Source organism: Globicephala melas, chromosome 1 (genome assembly GCF_963455315.2).
Source record: "Globicephala melas chromosome 1, mGloMel1.2, whole genome shotgun sequence".
Lineage (NCBI taxonomy): Eukaryota > Metazoa > Chordata > Mammalia > Artiodactyla > Delphinidae > Globicephala > Globicephala melas.
In genome coordinates this window covers 131,776,906-131,792,007 of record NC_083314.1, presented here as the reverse complement: position 1 = coordinate 131,792,007, position 15,102 = coordinate 131,776,906, and the positions used below count along the sequence as shown (strand labels likewise).

Genomic DNA, 15,102 nt, shown 5'->3' with positions numbered 1-15,102 from the left:
AAAGGCAGAACAGAACGTGATTCCTGAGAGGAGGAAACAAAGTAAGTTCTATTTTACTCAGGTTTTCCGGGCTGGAGGCAATTTCCAGGACATGGCACAAGGCTGGGGAACTCAAACAGAGCCCAGCAATATTGCTGAATTGAGGAGACAGAGAGAAGAGTTCAGAGGGTAAAAGGGGGCTTGATTCATAGGGCAGGGTACCTGAAGCAGGGAGGTACACAGGAGTTAGCACTGGGGTCCCCTTGATTCTTTGGCTGAATACCCGTCTGTCTATGATCTTGGGCAAGAAAACTTCTAGGAAGAGAACAACTACCAGGAGCTGTAATCTAAGCAATTCCCAGAGGTCACACAGGGCCAGGAATAATGAAAGTTTCCAACAGGGAGACTTGGAGAGACCTTGTTGAATATCACTGACATTCAGTAGAAACCCCATAATAGCCACACTTTAAAAGTGGGGCCAGATTAGCCCTACAGTCAAGGCTATTCTATACGCCCCCCAAAAAAGCTTAAAAGAAGCTTAAAAGGTTCACACTTAAGTCACCCAAGTAACTTAGCTGATTGCCAGAACAAAATCCAACATTCTTTAAGGCAAAACAACATAATCCAACACTCAATTGTAATATTCACAATGTCTGGCATCCAGTAAAAAATGGTACATATATGAAGGAAGAGGAAAATATAACCCCAAAAGAAAAAATAGACAATAGAAGCAGACCCAGAAATGGCAGAGATAATAGAATTAGCAGACAGTTAGTTTTAGCATGCTCCACATGCTCAAGGATATAAAGGAAAACATGAACATAATGAGGAGAGAAATTGACAATATAAAAAAGAACAACTGAAATTTTTAGAGAAGAAAGATGCATTATTTATAAACAAACGTGCTCAATGTTAATTGGGACATTTTAGGCATAGTGTTATTTAATTAAGAAACAGTGTGTGCAGGCCACAGTGCTAGTCTCTGTGAGAAGTACACTTTCCATTCTTTCTCTCTTACCTTTTTTCTTTCCTTCCCCCTCCTTTTTTCCTCCTCCCTCGCTCCCTCCCTTCCTTCCTTCCTATCAAGATGGACTCATGGATTATTATTTTATTTTGTGAGCTATATTTAGTTACTATCATTATTTATTTTATTGCTCACACTGTCCCATATTTGGCAGTGGGTGCTTATGTAAACTGGCCTCTGTGTCCTTTTGATGTGTTAGATCTTTTTTTTTTTTTTTAAATAGGACTCCTTACTTTCTAGCACTACAAGATGTTTCAGGTTGATTTTATACTTTTCCTGCTCTGACACTGGTATCAGCCATTTTTCCAAGGAGCCCTGATTCCTTTCTGTTGGAGAATGATGTTTACAAAGTGGTATCGGGGGGCTAGATGCTCACTGTTACTTGGGTGGTATTGTTTCTAGGCCCACTCAGCTACATAGTTATATGTATACATACACACAGTACACACATAATGTGTATATATAATACTCACAAGTCTATATTTTTATATCTCTCTGTATATACACATATTAAAAGCATATTAAAACCCAAAGAATGTTGGATTTTGTTCTGGCAATACTAATGTCTCTTGTTCTAGTTCAAAACCACAGGATCTATCCTAGCCTTTCTTTTCTTTCTTTTTTTTTTTTGTAACTCCTTTTTCTAGCAGTGAGAAATCTTGCTTCCCTTTCCAACAATATATTACCTAGTTGCTCAGTCCTAGAATACACACAAAGTAGTTTTGGAATAGCTAAGCCATACCACCATAGAAAACAAATAGGGTAACTAGAGTGCAATGTTTGTTTAGACTCATTTTGCCTTTGCTAAAATTCTGTGTTCTGAAGTTAATTAGGATATCCCCTCCCCTTCTGCCTCAGGTGGTTGTATTGTTAACTTGATGTACATTTAGGTCTATTTGTTTTCGTTTGCATTCCTTTTTTATTTTCTTTCTTTTTTCTTCCTCCCTCTCATCCTTGTTGATTTTCCATTTGTTTGGTGATGTTGTACATCTGATGAGTACTTTGTGTTTTACAGAATGCTTCTTAAATTTGTCTCCTTGATGAAATACATCTAAGTCAACTTCTTACCTGGGCCTAATTCATGAGGTCTGGACAGGATTTGCATTTCTATCAATTTCCAGATGATGCTGATGTTACTGGCTTGGGGACCATACTTTGAGAACCGCTGGTCTATGACACTTATTAAAAACAGATTCCTTGGCCCCAGACCTACTGAATTCTCCATGGAGGGTCCAGGAATCTATTATGATGAGACTAGTCTGGGATACTAACCTGTTCTTTGAAATTACTTGGGATTGGTAAACTAGATTTTGGGGAGTAACATTTGTATAGGTTACCAGTCTGAGATTTAAAATGTGACTTGATTAAATTATACACAAAGCTAATGCTAAATTTTCCAATTCATGTTTATTGGTTTGCCCACTATGTTTTGCTCTCAGTTTATGTCACAATCAAGAACACTCATTTGGTGTTATTCCTATAATAATTTAGTATAGATCTTTGCTTAGAGAAACATTAATATATTCATAGAAAAATTTGAGGGGAACAAGTAATTTGATCAAAGGTCAGATGATAGAATGTGCTTTCTATGAACCATTTGTGGCTAAAAGATGAAATTTCAGTACTAATTATATATCTAATTTTTGAGTAGAAATATTGCCAAAATTGTGAAATTTGCAAAGAAGCCAAATTTAAAATTTATTTGACCATTTTTTTCACTATTTTCACTTGCAAGTAAAGTTTACTCACATATAGAGAAATTAAATAAATAGTGACACTGAATTTGTGTGTGTGTGTGTTGGCAACGCATAAAATATTTTGCTGCATAAACATTTTTCAAGAATTTCAGAAATTCTTAAGTTTTGGTTATTTTAAGCCAGTGTATCTCTTTCTTATTTTAAAAATTTGATCACCATTTTAACTTATACTACTTTAAAATTTTGATGGTTTAAAAATAGCATTATCAAAATTTTAAAGTATCATTTGATGTTCATGAATACTTAAAACTTTTTTTTTTTTTTGCGGTACATGGGCCTCTCACTGTTGTGGCCTCTCCCGTTGCGGAGCACAGGCTCTGGATGCGCAGGCTCAGCGGCCATGGCTCACGGGGCCCAGCCGCTCCACGGCATGTGGGATCTTACTGGACCGGGGCATGAACCCGTGTCCCCTGCATTGGCAGGTGGACTCTCAACCACTGCACCACCAGGGAAGCCCCTGATGTTCATAAATACTTAAAACTTTAAAAAATCTTTTGGAAGGTAATAGAAGTTCTTATGCTGACTTTGGCAAGTAACAAGGCTGGTGTATTACAGGTTTCACACAAACTTGGAAAAACTTCTGCTGTCATGAGAAATATCTAATGTTTTCCTCAAGGAAAAAATAATTTGAAATAATTCTGTAATTCTCCAATATTCTGATTTATAGAAATATTAACATAATTCAGATTATAATTATTCTTTAGTTGTGGCCATTAAAGTTTTTATCAATCCCCTAAATTAAATGACAATGGTAAAAGTGAAAGTTATCTTGTAATGATAAGACAGCTTGTAATGATAAGACAGCTTGGGTGTGATGAAACAAGCACTGAACGTGGAAGTATGAGACTTAAGATGAATTCCAGGTCTACGTTCTCTTTGAGCTCAGTTTTTTACTTGTAAAGTAGGTGTTATTAGTTCCCTCATAAGGGAACTAATAAGGTGGCTTGAAAAATTGAATTAGTGATCCTCAAGGTGTTTCGTGTACATTGCAAATATGTTATATAATGAAATTTGATGATATATTTAATGTGGTTTCCTTATTTTTGTGTCTTTTGCCCATCAAATACCCACCTGTAGGGAGTACAAAATGTTTTTGGCCTATAGCTGGGATTAAAAATTTTTTTCTTAAAAGTCTAGAGAGTAAATATTTTAGACTTTGCCCACCATACTGTCTCTATCACAACCTTGTAGTCACAATTAATATGTAAATGAATGAGCACGACTGTGTTTATGGACGCTGAAATTTGAATTTCATATAATTTACGTGAATCATGGAATATTCTTCCTCTTTTCTTTATATTGTTTTAAACCATTGGTTAATGTAAGAAGTCCTTCTAAAAATGGGTGTTATTTGGGCTGCAGGTTTCTCACCCCTGTTTAGAGCATTTGAAAACTAGGTTTAGGTTCATTCTTAGACTTTCATGATGGGGTTATCTGTTGGAGTGGTTTGGGAAATTACTGAATGGAGTTTGTTTTTTTTTAAAAAAACACAAATTATGAAATACTACAATATATGTTGTATATATACATACTATATAATATATAATCATTGTATATAGTCATTATTATGAATATATATATTTGCATATATTTAAATTGTAAAGAAAATGAAAATAGATTGATTAAATAGAACACAACAGTGAAGTGGTAGAGAAACCACAGAGTTAATTTCATTGGTAATCAGCCGTATTCTACAAATGTCCACTGTATTTAGAAAAAGATGGCATTGGTGAGACCGTGTAAAGTAAGACAGTGTGATTCTAACTTTTCTTTTTGTTTTAAAAAAGAAAAATATCACCAGAATTTCCTATCCTTTAAAAAATATTACTGAAGTGTATGTGTCTTGTTTTCTGTTCAGTTCTATTTGTGGCTTAAAATTTGGGAGTTCTTCAGTCAAAGCATAATACAAGCTGCAAGCATATTTCTGACAATTACAATTACAATTAAATGAATTGTAATTTGTTCCATACTCTTCTGATAAAAGCTTTTATTTTAATATTTGAAAAACACATAAAAGCCATGGTGTGATATTTTTAAAAATAACATTTCATTGGATTTGTTTAAAGATTTAGATAAAGTTGAAAGTGCTAAGTCATTCCACCTCCAATTCAAAATGGAATTTCATGGGTGTATAGCCCTTTAAAGTTTTTAAAAATACTTTTATGGGGCTTCCCTGGTGGTGCAGTGGTTTAGAGTCTGCCTGCCGATGCGGGGGAAGCAGGTTCACGCCCGGGTCTGGGAGGATCCCACGTGCCGCCGAGAGGCTGGGCCCGTGGGCCATGGCCGCTGAGCCTGCGCGTCCGGAGCCTGTGCTCCGCAAAGGGAGAGGCCACAACAGTGAGAGGCCCGCGTACTGCAAAAAAAAAAAAAAAACTTTTATGTAATTGTCTTTTATATTCACAAAAACTTAATAAAGACAGATGGTTCAGGCATTTTCTCTGTTTTACTGTTTAAGGAGACCAAGGCTCACAAAGATGAACTTACTTGTCTATGGTCTTATGGTTCATAAGCAAACAGAAAAACCTGATTTAGGTCTCAATGTTAATTTAGTGTGCTTCTTACAATAACAGTATCCCTTCCACAGTGCCCAGGATATTGCTTTGCACATTAAAATGTCTTGTAAATGTTGTTTCCTGATTGATGTTTTTTTTTTAGGACTAAAGGAATACTAAAGTCTAGCTCAGGAAACTTGAAAACATCTATCATAATTCAAAACACTTAATAATTCGTGGGGTGTGTTTGGAAAGGTTAGGGTCCGTTTCTCTCATGTGTTTATATCTGAATCCTCATGTATAGGCTAGTTAGCACAGTTTCTAAAGCAACACTTTCTCCACGTTGAATTTTTAGTTAGTATATTTATCTCTTACAGCTTTTTCCTCCAAAAGGACTGAGGTCTTTTCTGAAGGCAGTGATCATGCCTAAATATTAATACTCTCTCCCTGTCCCCAGGTTCTTTAAAAAGCGTGCAGTGGCTTGGATACGAGGCAGCAGGTGTTTATGGACAGAATGGGGGTAGCTCAAGCAAGACAGGGAATATGAGGCATGGATACTCCCCGCCCCTGCCATGAACTTCCACCCTAAAGACTTCTCGTTTATACCAAGGCTTAGACTCTCCATGGGATGAGGCAGATTAAAAAAACAAACACGAAAAAATCAGAAATAACAACTGTCTGTGTCTTGGTTGCAGGCTGTTATTCTCTATGCCTTGAGTTGGGTAACCCTATAAGATAATTACAGTTATTTTTTAAAGTTAACCCATTCATTTGTAGGTTTACAGTGATAGGCAAAGTATTGCTTAAAAACTTTTCCCTAGATTTCCTTTTTTTTGTAAACAGCTTTTTTGCCATATAAGAATATAAAATAAACTGTACATATTTAGTGTAGACTTATAAGTTTTGATATATGAAACCACTCATAAAGTCTTCACCATAATAAAGAAAATGAATCTATTGTCAATCACAAAATTTCTTCTTGCCCCTTTGTAATCCCACCCTCTACTCCTACCTGTGGTACCCTACCACCAGCCCCACCTCCCATCCTCCACTGTCCCCAGGCAATGACTGATCTGACCCTTTCTGTAACCAAAGGTTTCTTTGCATTTTCTAGAATTTTATATAAATGCATTCCTACAGAACTTTTGTCTTGCTTTCACATGGCATGATTATTTTGAGATTCATTAATGCTGTGTGAATCTACTGGCAGTCCATTCCTTTTCAGTGCTGAGTAGCATTCCATTATATGAATATACCACAGTTTGTTTGTCTACTCACCTATTGATTGATAAATGAGTTGTTTACAGGTTTTGGCTCTTACAAAGAAAGCTGCTACAATTCTCTGTACTTGCTTGTGTACATATCTCTGTAAGGATATATGCTTTTACTTCTCCTGGATGAATACCTGGGAATGGAATATGTAAATTATATAGTAGGTGTATGTTTAACAACTTAAGAAATTGCAAAACTGTTTTCCAAAGTTGTATCATTTTACATTCCTACCAGCAGTGTATTAGAGTTCCAGTTCCTGCATACCTCTTCAATATGTGATATGATGAATTTTTTCAATTTTGACCATTCTAATATGTGGATAGTAGTATTGGGGTTTTAATTTGCATTTTCTGAATAACTAGTGATTTGGGGCTTCTTTTCACATGTTTCTTTTCATTCTATGTATTCTGTGGAGAAGTGACTATTGACATTTTGGCCTATTTTTAATTGGATTTTTTAATATTATTATTGAGTTATGAAAGTTCTTTATATCTTCTGGATTCAAGTCCTTTATTAGAGAGATGACTGGCAAATGTATTCTCTCAGTCTGTGACTTGTCTTTTGTTATTTTTAATCTTTCACAGTGTCTTTTGAAGAACAGAAGTTTTCAATCTTGATAGAAGTCCAATTATCATTTTGTTCTTTTTCTTTTTTAACATCTTTATTGGAGTATAATTGCTTTACAGTGGTGTGTTAGTTTCTACTTTGTAACAATATCAATTTGTTCTTTTATGGATCATGCTTTTGTGTTTCATCTAAGAAATTCTTATCTAAACCAAGGCCACAAAAATTTTTTCCCATATTTTCTTCTAAAAGATTCATAGCTTTAGACTTGACATTTGGATTGATGATCCATTTTGAATTAATTTTTAGGTCTGGTGGGGGGTATGGATTAAAGTTGCTTTTTGGGGTGGGGAGCATGTAGATATCCCACTGTTCCAGCACAATTTATTGAAAAGATTACTTTTTCTCCACAGAACTGCTTGTACCTTTGTAGAAAATTGATTGTACATATAGGTGCTGGTCCCTCTTCTGTTCCATTAATCTATTTTCCTATCTTTACACTCATACTCCAATGGCTGATTATCGTAGCTTATTAGCTGTAACTTCTTGTTTTATGACTTTAGTGGTGGCTTTAGGATTTAGAATATAGGTCTTTGACTTATTATAGTCGAACTGATATTATACCTCTAGCTGCTATGACACCACTTTGTGTATAGTAGAAGAACATTACAACTGTGTACTTACAGATCTCCCCCTTCCCCAAGTTTGGTACTAATGTCATACAGTTTACTTCTACCTATGTTATAAACCCAACACTACATGGTTATTATTTTTGCTTTAATCAGTCAATAAATATCTACCCTTTTAGTTAAATTTCATTTCTTTGTGTGGAACCAGACTTCTATCTACTATCATTTTCTTTTTGCCTGAAGGACTTCCTTTAGCATTTTTTATAATGCTGGTCTGATGATAATGAGTTATTTCCATTTTGGCGTGTCTGAAAAAGCCTTTATTGCATGTTTATTTTGAAAGATATTTTTACTGCATATAGGGTTTAGGATCACAATTTTTCTTTCCTTTCAGTACTTCACTGTCTTCTTGTTTATATTATTTCTTTTTTTTTTCTTTTTTTTTTTTTTTGTGGTACGTGGGCCTCTCACTGTTGTGGCCTCTCCCACTGCGGAGCACAGGCTCCGGACGTGCAGGCCCAGAGGCCATGGCTCACGGGCCCAGCCGCTCTGCGGGATGTGGGATCCTCCCGGACCGGGGCACAAACCCGTGTCCCCTGCATCGGCAGGCGGACTCTCAACCACTGCGCCACCAGGGAAGCCCATTGTTTATATTATTTCTGATAGCTAACCTGCTTTGACCCTTGTCTTTGTATCCTTGTTATAATGTATCTTTTTTCCCCAGATGCTCTTTAAGCTGAGTGTGCAGAATAGCTGCCCTCAATTTGGATATTGTGTCCTACATTTTAAATATATCCAGTGCTTTCACATCTGTGTTAATATTTAGCTCTTCTTTTTCCATATAGGCTTGAAGTATTAGAAGAGTCACCTCTGCTCCCCCAGAAAAACAGTTTTCAGATTGTTCAGTGCAACTGCAGTGTTCATGAATGTTGTGAATGTCATGTGCCTGTGCCAACAGTCAAAATCAATTACACCCTTCTTATGTATTTGAAAATCACATCTGGTGGAGTAATTTTTCACTCACCTCCAATGTCAGTTCAGCCCATTAATGTTGGTAAGTTGTGCATAAAAAAGATAATAGATATCAACATCAGTCATACAAACAGGTTGAAGATTGCTTACAAAATTTTTCACTAGCTTATCTTGCTTTGACCAACACTCTAAAGATGGTAAGTGTAGTTCTAGGGAGTATTAAAAGCAGCTTCTGGAATGATTTAACAGCAGTATAGATATCTCTGCAATTGTAACTTAAATTCTTTTTGAAAACAGTTTGATTTCTTTAAATCCTGGATCCAGCTAATGGATATTTATTGCTTGGTTATTACTTTTTCACATCTTGGATAACTATTTCTGAAAATAATTGAAAGCTTGTTATTATCTGAATTTATGCCTTCAGTAAGCATTTCTTAGAGGCTCATGCGTATCAGCCACTGACCTAGGAGCTGGAGAAACAATGGTGAATGCCTCACAGAACAGGGGCAGACAGTGGTGGGCAGAGAGAAACAGTAAAAACATAAATAATTTGCTGTACAAATCTGACCTTAAGAAAAACTCAAATAATAGGCAAAGGCCCATATTTTCAGTGCAAAGATTCTCCAAATTTATTTGATCAACTGGAATGTATAATTACATATATTCAGTGTATTCAGTTATTCAGTGTGAATAATATAGGCAAACGTTAACAAACTATTTAATTTATTAACTCAGTTTTGTATGTGTATGTTAAATTATATATTACATATGATGCATAATTTAATGGTGTTACTATTTTACATTTACATTTCCTGAAACGATTGTATACAAACTCTTTTTTTTTTTTTTTTTTTTTTGCGATACACGGGCCTCTCACTGTTGTGGCCTCTCCCGTTGCGGAGCACAGGCTCCGGACACGCTGGCTCAGCGGCCATGGCTCACGGGCCCAGCCGCTCCGTGGCACATGGGATCCTCCCGGACCAGGGCACGAACCCGTGTCCCCTGCATCGGCAGGCGGACTCTCAACCACTGCGCCACCAGCGAAGCCCTTAAATTCTTGTTATTGTAATATTATAGACCTGTATACAAACTCTTTATATGCATCTCTGCATCATTGATTTTGACATCACTAGAGCCACTTTTCCAAGTATCTGACACACTTTCCCACACAGCTTTACCTTCACTTCTAAGTTACTGAGGAAATAGCACTTTTTGAATCTGCATATGACATCATATTTAACATTAGGACTTTAAAATAACTTGTCCTCTAGGGATATATTTGTGATCTCCACAATGTAATTACAATGATATCCAAGGAATTCAGTCATGACGTTATACCACAGGGAAAAATACAAAATCTATAAAGTATCATCATTTTCTCTTTTTAAAACCAGTTCTATCAGGTGATTTTTAGAAATATTTAGAGCCAGCATTGAATTAAATTGTTTTTAAAAGTAAAGTAGTTAAGAGAAGTTGCTGCGATAGACTTTATAAGAACCTTAAAAATGATTTTGTCTTATTTCGGATAATTTTGGGGAAAAAAATCTTTCCTCGTATTGGGATATATTTGATAATATTTTTAAAAGTGCTATGAAAGAAATAAGAGAAGTTGTGTGATGGAGAAAGTCAGGTGTAGGGGCTATTATTTCAGTTATAGATGTCCTCTTTTAGAAGATAGCATTTAAGCTGAAAGAAAAGAGATAGCCATGCGAAAACAAAAGGTGCTCCAAGCAGGAAGAATAGCACTCATAAAATTCCTGGGATGGAATGAGCTTGGAAGTTGGAAGAACCAAATACAAGACTCTTTTGCATGGAATGAATGAAGTAGGAGAATATTTAGAGATGTGGTTAGAGAGTCATCTGGGTCCAGGTCATACCATAAACCAGGGTTACAACTTTTGGATTTTATTCTAATTGCAGTGGAGGCATTTGAACCAGGAGAATGATATGATCAAGGGTGTGTGTGTGTGTGTGTGTGTGTGTGTGTGTGCATGTGTGCGTGTGTAAGCATGCATATGTTTAAAATTTATGCTGCATGTGAAGAAGGAAATTGATGAGGAAGGAAGGAAGGATAGTTGCAAGAGTAGAAGCAGAGGAATCAGATAGGAAGCTGTTGGAATTGTCCCATTGGCTTAGGGTTGTTGCAGTGGAGAAGTAAAGAAACGATCAGGCTTGGGATCTATTTAGGAGATGATGCTGACTGAACGTTCTAGTGGATTGGGTATGGAGTGTGAAGGACAGAGAGGAATCAAGGATAATAGTTAGGCTTGGACCTGGGTGGTACCAGAATAGTGGTACCAGATGCTGAGATGGGGATATTAGAGAGGATTAGGTGTGTGACATATTATGGTTGAGATGCTTATTAGAAACGGAAGAGATGTTGAGTATGTAGTTGGATATATGAGCCTGGAGTTCAGGGGAGATATATATTTGGGAGTCTGTAGCATACAGATGTTTATGGGATTGTATGAGATCACATATTTAGAGTTCAGTGAGAGAAAGACTGAGGGATGATCAGAGAGAAAAGAGGAGTAAAGGAGTGTGGTGGCCTGGAAGCCAAGTGAAAAAAGTATTTCAGCTACTCACGGAACAAGCAGTAGGAATACTGCTGAGAGATGGAGTAAAATGAATCAGACAGTTGACATTGGATTTGGCAAAGTGTAGTGACCTTGGTAAGAGTAGTTTCAGTGGACTAGTGAGAAGAAAGACCTGATCAGAATAGGTTGCTCAGGAAAATGGGATGCAAAGTGGAGAAAGTGAGTATGCCAGCTCTTTGGAGGAATTTTCCTCTGAAAGAAGCAGGTAGATGAGGTCTGGGACTGAGTACATAGGGGGTCCAGGGAAAGATTTATTTTTAGATTTCTAATATGAAGACATATATGTTTGCAAATAGGAAATGTAAAATCGTTTATAATTTTGTGATTTCACTTCTGTTTGGTGTCTTTGTTTTCTATCTTATTGGTCACGAGAACTCAGTGAATTTCACCTGTTGTTTCTGGACTTTACGGTTTAGATATACCTGCTTTAAAGTAACTAAAATTTGTAATATGTCACAGAAAGTAAAAACTTCATTAATTTTGACTCAAGGAAAGAAAAAAAACTATGACTAAATTCATGAAAATATGGAATGTGTAAAGAATGTGCCATTTTTTTTCTTGAAAATAAAAGTCAGTAAATATTCCAATGTAATGGTGATTTCTGTGTTCATGAATAATTCCTGTTAATCACAAAAATCTTGAAAGCATAGAGATGCACAAAGAAGAAAAATTATTTTATTCATTTATTATCTACTATTTTGGCATTTATTTCTATTTTAATATGTATTTACAAATATCCTTTAATTTGTAAATTTTAATAAATCAGGAATCCAACTATAGATGTTGTTTAATAAACTTTTAAAACTAACAGTATTAAACATTTTCAATATTATTCTCTAATATGATTTTTAAAGGCTGTATAGATTTCCCTTAAAGGGATGAATCATTATTTATTCAATCAATCCTTTATTGTAAGATGTTTGCGTTGTTTCTACAAATGATTTAAAGGTTATATTCTATGTTTAAAACCACACACACACAAATCTCCATGTATGAATATACACAAATGCATAGGTGTACATGAAAACACATATACACATGAACTCAGAAATTATAAACTGAGTTAAATACCCCATTAGGATAAGAAACTCCATCCCCATTTCTGGTGACAAGCCAGGGCCTGCTAATGCTGTGTTTACTGCGTGTAAACTGTGCATGGTTTGGGCTATTTGAATGGGTATATCTGGATGTGTTGTATTTTAAAAGTAATAAATATACTGAATGTGCATGCATATTTACATGAATTTGCATGAATATGTGCATTGATTTTTGCATGCAAAATTTATATGCATTTTCCAAATAGTGCTCTGTAATATACTTTTTCCACTTGTCATTTGCTAAAACAGTGGGTTTTGTCAGGGGAGGATTCAAATAAGCATAGCAAAAGCTAGGTTAAATAAAGTAAGGCAGGCTTTTTTACAGCAGGAATTCACATTTATCAAAATAACATCATTTACTGATTTATAGTTTTTACCATGTAGGGAAAAGGAAATGAAGATACATGGATTGCTATAGTAAGGTACAGGAGTAGAACCAATATTTTGGATCTGTAAGTAGCCTTTGAATAAAGACACTTTAGTTGAAAGAATAGGATATGCTAAAAACTCATTTTGACTTCACTTTATGATTATCATGAAAATGACATGACTTAAAAGTGTTCTTTTTTTTTTCTTAAGTGAAGCCTTATCCACCATTAGGTTTGTGTATGAAAATCACAGATACTGGTAATTTAAAGATTTCTTGGTCCAGCCCAACCTTGGTACCATTTCAACTTCAATATCAAGTGAAATATTCAGAGAATTCTACAAAAAACATGAGAAAAGTAAGTATATTTTAGTAAATAAAATGAAAAGTTGAGAAGCAATTAAGGAAAGGTGAGATCCCCTGCAAATCCCATACAGAACACCTCTGCATACCAAATGTGCATACTGCTTCTGGAGCAGAGTCAGTCATAATTTAATGTCATACCATTGGCTTTCATTCAGGAGCAGCATAAGAAATGAGCATATATACAGCATTTCTGCATCTTCCATAAAATGATTTTAGAAAAATTGTTTGATGTTACTCAATATGTCTTACATGTAGATCCATGTTATATTTTGAGGAGCATGACAAATTCCTCCTAGAATTTACTGCGAGGAAAAGTTTCTTTTCCAAAAGTGTATGTATATTAGATTAATTCTCTGTCTCTCTCTCTCTCTCTCTTCTTCTCACCCTCCCTCTCACTCTCCTTCTCCCTCTCCCTCTCATTAACACCACACACACACACACACACACACACAGACACACACGCACAACTAATGGCTACAAGAAGTCCAGATACAGAATTATTGAATTCATAACTATAATATTTTCACCTAAAGACCTTCTCTGGTTTCTGATTTTACATGTCATCCTTATTTTTTCTTATTGCTCAATGTATTTGTTTACATGCAGTACAAACATGTATAGTGTGTCAAATCCTTTTTTCGTTCTTTCAGTAAGTATTGAGCGCCTCCTAGGTGCCAAGAACTCAGGATCCATTGTGTAGTAGAACAGGATGAGGGGAGCTTGGGAATGCTTGCAGGAGAGGGTGGGTTGAAATATTAAATGGAGGTAGGGGAAGGTCTCCTTCAGAAGGTGATATTTGAGCAGGGATTTGAAGGAAGTGGTGATGTAGATATCTGGGAGAATTGGAGTCTAAATAGGGAAAATAGCAATTCAGAGGCCCTAAGCTGGATGAGAAGCTGGAGGCCAGGGTGGTGAGTGAGGGCAATAGTATTAGTGGATGATCAAAGAGGGGGAGGGGAGGAGGAGGTCATAAAGAGCGTTATGGGCCATGCAAAGACTTTGGCACTTTATTTGTGAAACTAATTGTTATCTAATTTAGAGGTAAAAATCTGTCTTTTTAGATCTGGGCTAATTTTTTAAGACTTTATATTCATAAAGAACAGAATGAGAATCCAGTGTCATGTATGGAAAAAGCAGTTGAGGCTTCTCTGGGCTTTAGCTTTCTCATCTGTAAAATGGAGATAATAGGATTTTAACTACAGGTGATCTGAAATTGTGTAATGCATTTCTGATGCTTTTCGCCATTTTTAGTCTGCGGTGCTCCACAGTCTGATGAGCCAGGGAGTTCAATATCTTTGGAGTACATCATTGGTTGTCTCATGCAGTTGGGTCTCTTAGATATTTTGATTCACTATAGCTGATCATCAGCCTTGGGTCCTTAAAATTATTCATGCCCTCCTTCTGGGACACTTTGCTCTAGGAATGCTTATAGTTCTCTGTCCACCCCTGTGCATCATCTTCTACCATGTGTGTTACAGATGTCAGCAGAGGCTTGAAGCTTCCCACTGACTTTAGCTGTATCTCTCAAATTCTGAGAGGTCAACATTCAGTTAAATGCTGATTATCATTGTGATTTGTTTCCTTGGACTTACAGGCTATTTAAAATTTTATTGACTATTGTCAGTCAAACATTTGTTATTGGGTTATTGATCTCTTTTAAATTCCACTGTGGCCAGCTAACTACTCTGTAAGATTTTAATTCTGTGAGATTAGTTGAGACCTGCTTGTGATCAATTTTGGTGAAGGTTTCACACCGACCTGATGCTCTGATGTTTTCAAATAATATTTAACAGGCTGATGAGATTGTCTCAGCTACATCTCTGCTAGTAGACAGTGTGCTTCCTGGGTCTTCATATGAGGTTCAGGTGAGGAGCAAGAGACTGGATGGCCCAGGAATCTGGAGTGACTGGAGCACCCCCCTTACCTTTACCACACAAGGTAGGTTTTATAAGAGTCACTTCTACTGACAGGGGAATATGGTTCTTG

The 15,102-nt window shown here is 36.2% G+C and overlaps 1 protein-coding gene across 5 annotated transcripts in view; it reads left to right on the top strand.

Moving 5' to 3' along the window:
• LEPR (leptin receptor) overlaps positions 1-15,102 on the top strand; it is a 108,533-nt gene that overhangs the window by 47,224 nt on the left and 46,207 nt on the right. For all 5 annotated transcript variants that reach the window (XM_060304673.1, XM_030865861.2, XM_060304666.1 and 2 more), the window contains 3 exons: positions 8,563-8,771; positions 12,963-13,108; positions 14,910-15,054. In XM_060304673.1, coding sequence (XP_060160656.1) covers positions 8,563-8,771; positions 12,963-13,108; positions 14,910-15,054 — 500 coding nt within the window. The remainder of the gene's footprint in view (positions 1-8,562; positions 8,772-12,962; positions 13,109-14,909; positions 15,055-15,102) is intronic.